The 13,405-nt window shown below is 65.0% G+C and overlaps 1 protein-coding gene across 1 annotated transcript in view; it reads left to right on the forward strand.

The window, feature by feature from the left end:
- The first annotated feature begins 5,546 nt into the window (after positions 1–5,546).
- Positions 5,547–13,405, forward strand: part of Slc9a3 (solute carrier family 9 member A3) — a 51,770-nt gene continuing 43,911 nt past the window's right edge. The window contains exon 1 of the mRNA XM_042695257.1: positions 5,547–5,736. Within this exon, the coding sequence (XP_042551191.1) occupies positions 5,547–5,736 (190 nt within the window). The remainder of the gene's footprint in view (positions 5,737–13,405) is intronic.

A 13,405-nucleotide genomic window follows, 5' to 3' on the forward strand; every position in this document is an offset into this window, starting at 1 on the left:
CAAGTACTCAGAGGCTGAAGCAGGATTGTTTGAACCATGAGCTGATGGCCAGCCTGGGCCAAACAGCTAGACTTCGTCCCTAGGAAAGAAAATGACATAATTAGATGCATTAATAAAAAGCAAAACTAGTATGGGAATACTATTGTCATTGTGACATTTAGAGGAAAAAATGGAAAGGGATATTTATTTCACAGTGATAGGGACCAAGGCTAAGATATTGCCTTCTTGTGTTGAGATGCAAGAGCACAGAAGCAAAAAGCCCAGGGGACCTATGTGACAAACGAAGCCATGTGGATGAGATCTTTGATCTCTGCTAATTACTGAAATTTGTGGAAATAGAGGATTGAACAACACAACCAACTACTGTAACCAAATCAGTGTACGTGGAACCCCGCCTCCCACAGCTGTTTTTTTACCAGGATTTGACAGATTTGCTGGTAGGTCAGATTCTTAATGATACCACAAGTTTATAAAAATAAAGCAGGAATGAAATAACATGGTTAGATGTCAGTCAGTAACAGAAAGATAATCAGAAATCCTCCAAATATTTGGAATCTACCCAGTTATAAATTAAACAGCATGGTTCTGAATATCCAAATGTCAAAGAGGAAATTACAATTGAAATAAGAAAACATCTTAAGCCAAATAATAAAAATACAAAATTCAAAACTGGGATGGACAAAACTAGTGAAATTTACGTTTATAGCTTATTGGAAAAGTCACTTTAAAAAAAAAAGGAGAAATGCTGAACATTGGTGGTACAAACTCTCTGTTCAGGGGGTTAGAAAAAGGAGATCAAAATAAATGCAAAGAAAATATAAGGAAATAATTGAGTTTCTAACTAGAAACAAAATGACAGACAAATCTATGTGAGGTGACAGAATACCAGAAGAATTCAAGTTTGATTTAATGGAGAGATTAAATATTAACTTAAAATGCAGTTATTAATAAACTTCTAGAAATCACTAAGAAGAAAGAGAAGATCCTGGCCATGATACAGAACACAGAAGAAAAGCCCTGCAGAGTCTCACAGACATTTTTTAAAGTACTAACAGAACGTACACACTTTATATGAATAAACTTGACAGTTTGGGTGTGAGAAGAAAATTTCCTTGAAAAATACATTTGCCAAAATGGACACAAGCATAAAGTTTGGCGTTTATTAGAGAAATTAAATCTTTCCGCAGAGTGAACTCTAGGGCCTATGGATTCACCAATCTATTGCCCACCCATGTTTTGCATACCTTTTGTTAGATTTTTTCCCTTAGGTAGTTCACTCTTTTGGTGCTGTGTAAATAGTATTTTTAATTTACTTTCATTTTCTAAAAAGCTTATTGCTAGTGTGTAGGGGCATAACTCATTTTGGAATCTGGAGTTCGAAGCCTGCAACTTTGGTGAATTCTTAGTATTTCCAAGACAATGGCACATGGCTTAATTGATGCCAGGGGGCCACTCAGAAATGAGTCCTTTGGATCCTTCCATCCCTTCAACCCGCAGATCCCTGCTTTACGTGAGCATGGTGTGTACCTGCACCAGCCAAGTTGGCTACGAGATCTCTAGGCCGTGTAACTTTACTGAGCCGCTAGCTAAGTGATTTTTCTATACGTTCTTCAGGGTCTGACTTCTATGCTAACAACTACAGTTCTGTGTCTCTGCCTTCATGGTTACATCTCATACTCTCTCTGCTCAAGGTGCTGGCTAGGGCCTCCGGCACCAGGGCACACATCAGTGGGCAGCAGGCACCTTGTGTCCCTGCTCTCAGTGAGAAACCGTTGTGGTACTCAGCGTTGACCGTTCCTCTTTGGTTAGTTTTACAGGCTGCCACAGGCATTTAGCAGGAGAGGACTTGAATTTTCATGAAGCTTGACATGGCTGCTTCCCATCCACCAGAGATTAACCGATGGCTCCAACAGCTTTTCTAACATCAACCCCCTCACCCTTCTTAGAGGAGCTGACCCCAACCCCAGTTCTGTCTGCTGACCAGACAGGCCCTGTCCTTTCTGAGGTCACTAGTCATCCAGGGTCAGGCATCCAATCTCATCTCTTTTCAATCTGAGGACTGCACTGGCATGGAGACTTTCCAGGGCAGAGGGCAGGGCTGCGGATGACCGCCATGCAGACATGGGGGGTGTGAGGAGGGAAGGCCGGCCAGGGGCCCAGCAGGGCCCTCTTCCCAGAGGAGACCCAGCCGGGGGCCCAGCTGAGGGGCCACACGGTGCAGAGGACACCTGGGTGGCTGCCCTGGGGTTGGGGTGTGATCCGTGGAATAATGGACTGTTAGGGAGGACTGAGCGCCCCTGTGGACAGGTCTGGGATGCTCTTCATGAATGAGGTGTGGGGAGGAGGGTTGGTGGCCTGAGCTGTGTGTGGAGGTCAGAGAAATGGGGAGCACGCTGTCACACCGGGGGGCCTCTGGAGGGAAGAACCAGGGTCATCTCAATGGGGCCAGAGCGGTGGTGTGGAGTGGGAGGCAGTGCAGGACCGAGGGTTGGGGACCCCAGGTGCTCTGCCTGGAGGCTGCAGGCCCCTCTGTCACCTGGGATCTCAACGGAGCTCACTGACACAGCAAATGAATGCTAATGATTTGCTCCTGCAAAATGCAAGGGCATTCCCGCAAGCCCACCCTGAGCAGTGCTGTTGGCTCTACCTGCCTGGCCCCCGTGAGCCCTCAGAGATCCCTGAAGCATGGAGGACGCCCCAAAGCTCCATCTCCCTCCCTATGCGGAGCTGGCCTGTGGTTTCTGTAGGCCGATGACCTTGTGAGGAAGTGTGCGTGTGTGTTGTCTTTTATTGAAGTTTTACATTCATCTCTAGATACGGTCAGTAAATACCCAACTAGACTGTAAATCCTCTGCCTCTTTGAAGTTCATGCGCTATAGACTGGATGTGCTTCATTTTCATCATCTTGAAGCTCGGATGCTTGTAGCTTTGGGCTGGTTTTTAGTGCTGTTTCAACGTCTTTGAGCTCCAGGAGCTGTGGGTTGTCCAGCCTGAGGATGGCTGAAGGACGGAAGCCACCAGATCACCACAAGTGCACACAGCGCTCGGAGGTGTTTGTGGCGGCTCTGGACTGAAGGGCTGGTTGGAGGACACGGGCCCTGGGTGGCCTGCGCCTCAGCCCTCCTTCAGGAGTGAGATGCCAGCCGCCGGGCTGCTCTTCTCTCCGCCTCTCCCTCCTCAGGCACCCATCAGCCGGGGCCTTCCAGCCACCACAGGGCCCCCAACGCCGCCCACCTGATGACCTTGGCAGTGCCCAGCCTTTCCAGCGCTGGCCTTCACCTGGAATCCCCACTGCAGGGGGAGGGGCCTCCAAGCGGAAGGTTTTGGGCTTGGGCAGGTCTGGGTGAAGCCAAGGGCCAAGATCAGGAGGAGCACTGGGAATCAGGGCTCATGCCGTGTGCATGAGATCCGTCCTTCCTGTGGCAGAGGGGACGCTGCCCCTGGAGGTTAGCCTCCTCCTCCTGTGGCGGGCGCGGCCCGGACACAGGAGCTGGGCGCCATGTGGGTGGCTCACCACACTGGGCCTCGCGCACGCCAGCCTGGCCCCAGCGGCCAGGGCGAGCAGCCAGGTCCTTCGGGCAGCTTGGTCCACCCCGGGTGCTCTGCCGACCGCCGGCGGGGCGGGCACCGCGCCTCCTGGGCTCTGGGCCGCATCCATCCATAGGACCCGAGAAAGCAAGGGGAGGGCTCTGTCCCCTCAGCCCTTCCTGCCCGCGCCCGCCCCGCCGCCCACCCCGCCGCCCACCCCGCCGCCCACCCCGCCGCCCACCCCGCCGCCCACCCCGCCGCCCGCCGCCCACCCCGCCGCCCACCCCGCCGCCCGCCGCCCACCCCGCCGTCCACCCCGCCGCCCACCCCGCCTCCCGCCGCCCACCCCGCCGTCCACCCCGCCGCCCACCCCGCCGCCCGCCGCCCACCCCACCGTCCACCGCCCACCCCGCCGCCCACCCCACCGTCCACCGCCCACCCCGCCGCCCACCCCGCCGCCCACCCCGCCTCCCGCCGCCCACCCCACCGTCCACCGCCCACCCCGCCGCCCACCCCGCCGCCCACCCCGCCGTGTCCACCCCGCCGCCCACCCCGCCGTGTCCACCCCACCGTCCGCCCCGCCGTCCACCCCACCATCCACCCCGCCATGTCCACCCCGCCGCCCACCCCCGTCCACCCCGCCGCCCACCCTTTATATCACAAATGCCTCCGCGCGGCCCCAGGCCCCGGTGCCGGTGAGCCTCACAGACGAACAGACGGACAGACAGATTCCCCGCCCCCCCCCCCGCCCTCCGGGAGAGGCCGCCTGTGGACAGACGGTTCAGCGGGCGAGGGGATGGGGAGGGAGGACCACGCGGGGTCCGGGGCGGGGTCGGCGGGGTCCGGGGCGGGGTCCGGGGCGGCGTCGGCGGGGTCCGGGGCGGCGTCGGCGGGGTCCGGGGCGGGGTCGGCGGGGTCCGGGGCGGCGTCGGCGGGGTCCGGGGCGGGGTCCGGGGCGGGGTCCGGGGCGGGGTCGGCGGGGTCCGGGGCGGGGTCCGGGGCGGGGTCCGGGGCGGGGTCGGCGGGGTCCGGGGCGGGGTCCGGGGCGGGGTCCGGGGCGGGGTCCGGGGCGGGGTCGGCGGGGTCCGGGGCGGGGTCCGGGGCGGCGTCGGCGGGGTCCGGGGCGGCGTCGGCGGGGTCCGGGGCGGGGTCGGCGGGGTCCGGGGCGGCGTCGGCGGGGTCCGGGGCGGGGTCCGGGGCGGGGTCCGGGGCGGGGTCGGCGGGGTCCGGGGCGGGGTCCGGGGCGGGGTCCGGGGCGGGGTCGGCGGGGTCCGGGGCGGGGTCCGGGGCGGGGTCCGGGGCGGGGTCCGGGGCGGGGTCGGCGGGGTCCGGGGCGGGGTCGGCGGGGTCCGGGGCGGGGTCCGGGGCGGGGTCCGGGGCGGGGTCGGCGGGGTCCGGGGCGGGGTCGGCGGGGTCCGGGGCGGGGTCCGGGGCGGGGTCCGGGGCGGGGTCGGCGGGGTCCGGGGCGGGGTCGGCGGGGTCCGGGGCGGCGTCGGCGGGGTCGGCGGGGTCCCGGCCTCCCCCCGGTTCCGTCCCGGGCCGCGTCCGCTCGCAGCCCCGGGCGGGGCGGGCGCGCCGCGCGCGAGGACCGGTTGCGCTCACGTGCGCCCGCGGGGGCGGCGAGGCCCCGCCCGGCCCGGGATTAAAGGCCGCCCGGGTGCGCCGGGTGCGGACTGCGGACGGCACGGGGCGCGCGGGGCGGAGGCGCTCGCGGAGCCGAGGCTAAGGGACGGACGGACCGACAGAGGACGGCGGACAGGGGACAGGAGGACAGACGGGCGGACGGACAGGGGACGGGCGGACGGACAGGGGACGGGCGGACAGACGGGCGGACGGGCGGACGGGCGGACAGGGGACGGGCGGACAGACGGGAGGACGGGCGGACAGGGGACGGGCGGACGGACAGGGGACTGGCGGACGGACAGACGGGCGGACGGACAGGGGACGGGCGGACGGACAGACGGGCGGACGGACAGGGGACGGGCGGACGGACAGGGGACGGGCGGGCGGCGGGCGCGATGCCGGGCCGCGCGCTGCTCCCGGCGCTGGCGCTGGCGCTCGGGGCGCTGCCGCGGGCCGCGGCCATAGAGGAGGAGCCGGGCGCGCGCGGCGGGAGCGGCTTCCAGGTGATCAGCTTCGAGTGGCGCCACGTCCAGGACCCGTACATCATCGCGCTCTGGATCCTCGTGGCCAGCCTGGCCAAGATCGGTGAGTGCGGGGCGCGGGGCCGGGGCGCCGGCCTCCCCTCCTCGGCCGAGCGGGCTTCCAGGCGCACGCGCGGGGCGCGGGTCCGAGTCAGGCGGCGGCCGTCGCAGCGACGCGCGGGGTGCGGGGAGGATCCCGGGCTGAGGTTCGGGTCGTTCCTCCCGCCGGCGGGTTCCAGACGCAGAGCACCGGGTGCGGCTCCTCCGAGCCTGCGGGGCCGCGGCGGCCCTGCGCGGAGCCGGGCGCGGAGCCGGGCGCGCCGCCCTCCCGGGGCCCGCGCCGAACCCGTTAGCTCGGCGCCGCCGCCGCCAGGCAGGAGAGGGCGCGGGCGGGGCGGGCGCACGGCCCCCGGCCAGGCGGCTTTCCCTCCGCCGTAGCCTCGCTGGGCCGAGCCCGGCCATCCGGTCCTTTAGCCTCCCCGGCCTCCCCGGCCTCCCCCCTCCCCCGGCCTCCCCGGCCTCCCCGGCCTCCCCGGCCTCCCCCCTCCCCCGGCCTCCCCGGCCTCCCCGGCCTCCCCGGCCTCCCCGGCCTCCCCCCTCCCCCGGCCTCCCCGGCCTCCCCGGCCTCCCCCCTCCCCCGGCCTCCCCCCTCCCCCGGCCTCCCCGGCCTCCCCGGCCTCCCCCCTCCCCCGGCCTCCCCGGCCTCCCCGGCCTCCCCCCACCCCCGGCCTCCCCCGGCCTCCCCCGGCCTCCCCGGCCTCCCCGGCCTCCCCCCTCCCCCGGCCTCCCCGGCCTCCCCGGCCTCCCCCCACCCCCGGCCTCCCCCGGCCTCCCCCGGCCTCCCCGGCCTCCCCGGCCTCCCCGGCCTCCCCCGGCCTCCCCCGGCCTCCCCGGCCTCCTGGGAGGTGGGCGGCGCTGCCGGCCTCCGGCCCGGGTCGTCCTCGGAGCCCCGCACCCGGGGCGCAAGCGCCGGCAGGGGTCACGTCCAATCCAGCCGGGCCTCGCACCCGGAGCCCGGCGCGGAGCGGCCGTGGCCCGCGAACCCGCGTCCCGCAGACTCCCGCGGGGACTGGCGGCGGGGCGGGCCCGGGCGCGCCGCGGGGCCCGACCTCGGGATGGCTGTCCCCGGGCGGCCCGGGGATGGAAGGCCCCTCCGTCTCACGCCGTGGCCGGGCTCTGGCTGGAGCCCTCACCTCCTCCCGCCCGCCCAGGCCTCCCGCGGTGACTCAGCTGACCCGGCCTCCCGGCCTCCATCCCGAGCTCGGCGCTCCGGCCCGTCCCCAGCTCCCTCCCTCCGCGTCCTCCCCTCTCCACCCCCACTAATCCTTCAGGTCGCACCAGTACCTCCAGATGCCCAGCCCAGGGGCTCCCCGGGTGTGCTGGCGGCCGGGCTTCCCGGAATGGCCTCTCCTCACACACCAGACTGCATGCCCCACAGCCCACACAGGGGACCAGCCCCTGCAGGGGGTAGCCTTGCATGTCACCAAGGTCCTGGGGCAGACTCACTGGGGACCAGACCCCCTGCTCTGCTCTGGGCCTTTCTCCAGCCCCAGTGGCTCCAGAACCAGATCAGAGAGGAAGGAGAGGAGGTATAGCCCTGCCCTGCGCCTTTTAGAGAGCAGTGCACACTCCTGGGCTTCAGGGCGCCCCAGGTCCCCAGGCCGGCCACGTCCCTGTTTCAATCACGATTGGAGTGCTGCATTCTCAAGTTACATAAACAGAAACTGTCCTCAACAAAAGAAGGGTGGGTTTATGTTGATTTTCCTAAACATTTGTTGAGATTCTCACGCACCCAGCCTGGTGGTCAGGAAACCAGACTTTTCCCAGGCAACCGTGCTGTGGATGGAGAAGACATGGACCCCAGGACACTGGACAGAACAGTTCTAACAGCTAGTACAGGGACGGTGGAGGAAGGAGCCGAGGCCACGGCGGCTGTCCCCCCAGGGCTGAGGCCTGCTCTAAGCAAGTGAGAGGTTCTTCTCTCCTGAGCCCGGGGCGGGGGGGGGGGGGGGGGAAGGCGAGGACCCAAAGCCCTGGGCAGTGGGACCCACCTGAGGACCCACCATCCTGCACCTCGGAGCCATGGCAAGGACCGAAGGACCGTCCTGGAGCCGGAGGCAGAGGATGGCTGAGGGAGCGGAGGAGGCTAGAGGAGGCTGGGAGAGAAGCTGGGGACACTGGAGGAAGCAGAGCCATCCCAACGGTGGGCCCAGGGAAAGGCAGGAAGGCAGACCACTGGTCTGACCGGAGGACAGAGCAGCACGGCAAGAGCAGTTGGAGCTTCCCCAGGGCTTCACCGGGTCGAGGAGGCCACCAGCCTGCAGAGGAGGCCCTCACAGGACTGGGGGCCATCGGGCCCGCCCTGGGAGCAGGGGTCCCCACGGCGGGTGAGATTTGGACAACCCACCTCTGCTAGCTGAAGGCAGAGCTGGGATCGGGATGAGACAGGGGGTCGCAGGGGAGGGGTGACCACAGGGAAGAGACAGAAATCCCCAGCTCCCTCCAGAGGTGCTCAGGGAGGCAGCCGACTCTCGCCCGTGAGGAGATGGGTAGCTGGGGACATGGTGGGCTGAGGCTTTAGGGGCCCGCAGGCCTGACGGAGGGGGTCATGAAGGGAGTGTCGGACTCAGGACGGGAGGTCCTGTGGCTGAGGGGCTGGAATGAAGGGACCCGGGCCCAACCCAAGATGTTCGTCTGAGCACAGACCATGGAGACGTACTTGCTTAGTGATCCCTTGTGGGTGTGTGTGTGGCAGGGCGTAACTAAATGGCACAGCCTCTGTCAGACACCTCCCGAGCTCCTCTCTGTCCGGAGGGGCTCTGCCAGGAGCACAGGGCTGCCCGCAGAAGGGCCGGAGCCGTGGAGGAGCCTGAGGTCTCGCTGGGCCTGGCTGCGACCGAGCCTGCTCTCCTTTCTCAGCCTCCTTAGGGCCTGGCAGGCTGTGGCTCTGGGGCGTCGCCCGCTTGGGCTGTGTTGGCAGGGGAGAGGCGGGCTGGTGGCTCCAAGGGCAGCTGCCTTCGTACCTCTCGGCCTCTCTCCGGTGACACCAAGCTCTGTTCCCAGCTACCTCTGAGGCACGGTTGGCCACCGTCGCTGTTGGGGACAGCTCACAGAGGATGTTTGTGGCCTCCTGTCCCTTCCAAGGCACCGTGAGGGGCCGACGCTCCTGGCTGGGCCCCACCCAGGCTGCCTTTCTGGGGTCCGGGGACCGTGATGCGTGGGGGCCTGGCTGGTAGTTCTGTGGCTCTCCGACTGTGTGGGTGGGGGTCACGCTCACCAGCAAGGGAGGACCTAAGAGCGGCCCAAGGTTTTCATGCTGTGTGGCGTGCCCCTGCCAGGAGCCGGCCCTGCCCGGGCCTCCGGGACCCTCACCAGGTGTCCCCTCGCTCGAGTTTCTTGAGTTCTTCTTGAAGGACAGGAGAGAGTGTGACCAGGAGGGCAGGGCAAACAGCAAGAGTCCCCAGGAGACCAGTCCTCCCAGTCTGGAGGTCCACGTGGACCCCAGACCCAGCAAGCTCGAGGGGCCTGGACAAGGACTGAGCACTGAAGGGAGAGTCCCTTGTTCCAGAATGGCCTTGGGGAGAGAGCCACATAGCATTCAGAGCCAAGGCTTCCTGAGGGAAAGGTCAAAGGTCCAGGAGGAGCCAGACCAGTCTCACCCTTCCACCGGTGACCTCGGCACACAGCCCCCATCACCAACCCCGAGGAAGTGGGCCTTGTCCCGGGATTTTGGTACCATGGCTGCGAGGCCGGGCATCACCGCCTCCTGTCTAATGTCCAAGGTCAGGGGTGCTACACGCACCAGGTCTGGAGGACTTGGCCCCAGGGTGCCGGGGCCGGGGGAGGCAGCCCTGGCTTCCCCCAGACACAGAGCCGGTTTCTCTGGCCCGGTGGGCAGTGGGGGTCCTGCCTGGAGGAGGCCTGCCATCCTCTTCTCTTCCTGACACTTTGGTTTTCTTGGTCTTGTAATCAGTTGAAGGGAGAGGGCGGGCACTAGGTTGGCCCCCAAGGCCCGTGCCAGGACTGACACCATCCGGAGGGCAAGCAGGAGAGAAAGAGGGGTGTCCAGCCCAGCCAAGCCCTCTCAGCTCCAGTGGAGTTCAGACTCCGCCTTCCTGCCAGCGCGCCAGCGGTGGAATTCAGGAGTCCAGGCCGCTGCCGCATCCTCCGCTCTGGCCCTCCCCTGCTCAGAAACACCCCACCTGGGAGGGCATCTCCTCCCACTGCGTCTCAGAGCCTGTGCCCGGCAAGGACTCAAGCCCACACGGTCAGGCACGGAGCAGGGCATGCCAGCCTGCCTGAGTATGTGGCTGAGCCCCGGCTTCCTGCCTGGAAGCCTCCTGCAGCCTCCCTAGACACTGGGCCCAGGAGGAGCCCCAAACCCGAGCCAGATTCCCTCCACTTCCCTCCAGTGTGCACCCATGAACCTCACCCACCCCTCAGAGCATGGGGGGGGGTCAGGGGGCATGGTGGGGGGGCTGCACTGAGCAGACCAGCCTCCCAGCAGTGGCAATCTGCTGCCCAGGCTCGATTCTGCTTTCCATCTGCCTCTGGAATGAAGCAGGACACTCAGGCCTGCCCAACGCCGAGCTGGCTCAGAGTCCACCTTGGCTCCTCCTGGGACCTAGAATGACCTGGAAGGAAGCCTGTCCTCAGCACAGTGCTGGTTCAGGGTTAGGGGCTTGAACTGTCCAATCAACACAGCTCTGGGACGACTCATCCATGAACTGTTCACTCCACCGGCATCTAGTGCTCACCATGTCTACCAAGTTCTACTGAGGTGGCTTCAGACAAAACAGAAGCGTATCTGTGGGAGCAGCTCTGGTGTGGGAGATGGGTGGGTGCTGCACTGTGGGGTGGAGGGTAGAGATGAATGAGGGAAAGCGAATCTCCACAGCCCTGTGGGCTGGGGGTGGACTCCCCAGCCCAGAGCAGCCAGCCCAAGGGCCCTGAGGCAGCCTTGAGGATGTGTGCAGGGTGCGGCGGATGGGGGGGGCAGGGAGGGCGGTCTGGCTGGCGGTCTGCTGGTGATTGGAAGAACAGGGAGCTCCAGCGGGAGAGGAGCCGGCGGAAACGTAGAGAAATAGAAACGTGGGGCTGCAGCAAGGGTGGTCCTGGGCCAAGGAGATTCTAGGCAGGCTGACGGGACTTTGCCCCCGTGAGCCATCAGCTGGCCGCCATTCCTGCAGAGAACGCTCAGCCTCTGGGAGGGGCCTGGTCAGGGAGACCTGCCCTCTGCCCCGCAGGGCTGGTGTGGGGGTCGTCCTGGTCCTGGTCCCGGTCCCGGTCACCAGCCCAGCTCTGCAGGCTGCCTGGGTCCTTGTCAGGGCCCTTAGGGGGGGGGGCGGGGGGGGGGGTCTTTTCATCTCCTGGCAAATCAGGACTCACCACCTGCAGAGCTGCCAAAGTCCAACCGGTTTTAAGTTCCCAGCAGGGAGAGGGCTTCCTGAAAGGCAGAATGGGAAATTTGCAAATCCCCCCCCCCCACCTTTTTAAACTTCTAGATAGAAAATGTGGGAAATCGCCAGTCCTGAGGGCTGGGCTCTCAGTTTGCCTGATGCATGTCATTGCTCTCTTCTATGGCTGCCTTGCCTCCCTGGACCCCTCGCCGGCCCTCCCCAGCCCTAGAGGTGGACCAGGAGCGGGTCACCGACCCCTCGCCGGCCCTCCCCAGCCCTAGAGGTGGACCAGGAGCGGGTCACCGACCCCTCGCCGGCCCCTTTCTAAGCCTGACGGAGATGAGTGGTCTCAGTGCACACATCTGCTCGTGCATTACAGGGGGGTGGGGCCCCTGTGTGTGAGACATGCATGTGTGCAGGGGAGGGCGTGTTTGTGTGTGCGGCTGTAACCCGTGACCTCCAGGAGCCTGTGGGTGAGGGATGGGGCAGGGTAAGGCTGGTGGTCATGTCCCGTCACTGCACACACATGCACACACATTTACACACATGCACATCACACACTTGAGGGAGTTTTATAGAGGTCATATAATGGTGACTGCACACACGTGCACATACGCTTGAGGGAACTTCCTAGGGTTCATCCAATACAGTGAGGCCATGTTACTATCACTTCACACATATGCACACACACGTATACACACACGCACACTTGAAGGAGCTTCGTAGGGCTGATGCAGTGCACTTGTGAGGTCGTGTTAGTGTCTTTGCACACATGTGTGCATGCACATGCACACACACGCACACTTGAAGGAGCTTCGTAGGGCTGATGCAGTGCCCTGGTCAGGGTGCAGACAGCTTGGGGACAAAGAGCTCCCAGGACTCTCTCTCTACAATCCGGAGCCATCCTGCGAGGTGCCCATCAAAGCTGTGACCCCCTCCACAGCCTGTGCGGGATGCACCATTGCAGGAAGAGCAGGCTCCAGGGCGCAGCCCCCAACCACACCACAGGAATGGGTCTCCCCAGAGCCAGGCCGGGGAGGGCACCCTGGACCCTGTTTGGAGCCTGCTGCCCCTTCCAGAGCTCAAATGTGGGTCAGGAGCTAGGAACACTTACCTGTTCTGGGAAATCGGCAGTTTTCTACCCAGGCCCATCTCCAGCAGAGGCTCCGACCTTCTAAGTCAGAATTCCCTGAGGCCCACGTGAGGCCGGCCAGAACGGGGCCTGCGGACCCCACTGGGGGCAGCCAGGGCCTCTTCCTGCAGCGAGCACTGAGGACCAACGCCTGTCTCTCCACCTAGACTTGCCTGTGCCCCTCCTGCCCGGCGTGCCACAGACACAGGGCCACGCGGATAAACCGTGTCCTGCCACCCAAGGCCTGGGCTCCCCAGGACGGAGTGGGCACCCTCGCCTCCCTGGGGAGGGCTATCATGGTGCGCTTGGCAGCTCAGCCGTGCCCTCGTCCCCTGGGTCCTCCCTCCCCCTCCCTGTCCCCTGGGTCCTCCCTCCCCCTCCCTGTCCCCTGGGTCCTCCCTCCCCCTCCCTGTCCCCTGGGTCCTCCCTCCCCCTCCCTGTCCCCTGGGTCCTCCCTCCTCCTCTCTTCACTCCTTGACCTTCTTGGTCTCACTCTTCCCAGGGTCATACCTCACTCCTGTGGCCTTGGAGGGACTCAGTTCCCATCTAGTGTGGGGACTGGGCAGCCAGGAGGGCGGGCCTCTGGACCCAGAGGGACTGGCTCTGGGGAGAAGCCCTTCCAGGCACTTCCCATTGAGTTTAGTATTGGTGTGGCGGGGTGGGGGGGGGGGCAGAGGGGGGATCCATCTTGAGTATCCTGTGGCCATGATGCTGTGCTGGCCTGTGCACTCTGGACTGGGCTGGCCAGGGGCACAGGGCAAGCAATGGGGAAGAATGTGTGTCCAGGCATGGAGGGCAGGGCAGGGGCAGGGGCAGGGGCAGGGCAGGGCAGGGCAGGGCAGGGGCAGGGCAGGGGCAGGGCAGGGCAGGGGCAGGACAGGGCAGGGCAGGGCAGGGCAGGGCAGGGGCAGGGCAGGGCAGGAGCAGGGCAGGGCAGGGGCAGGGCAGGGCAGGGCAGGGCAGGGGCAGGGCAGGGCAGGGCAGGGCAGGGGCAGGACAGGGGCAGGGCAGGGGCAGGGCAGGGGTAGGACAGGGGCAGGACAGGGGCAGGGGAGGGGCAGGGCAGGGCAGGGGCAGGGGCAGGGGCAGGGCAGGGAAGGGCAGGGTAGCGTAGGGGCAGGGCAGGGGGGGCCAGGGGGGGCAGGGCAGGGGCAGGGCAGGGCAGGGCAGGGCAGGGCAGGGGCAGGGCAGGGGGGGCCAGG

This window comes from Dipodomys spectabilis, unplaced genomic scaffold (genome assembly GCF_019054845.1).
Source record: "Dipodomys spectabilis isolate Male_0828 unplaced genomic scaffold, ASM1905484v1 ptg000179l, whole genome shotgun sequence".
NCBI lineage: Eukaryota > Metazoa > Chordata > Mammalia > Rodentia > Heteromyidae > Dipodomys > Dipodomys spectabilis.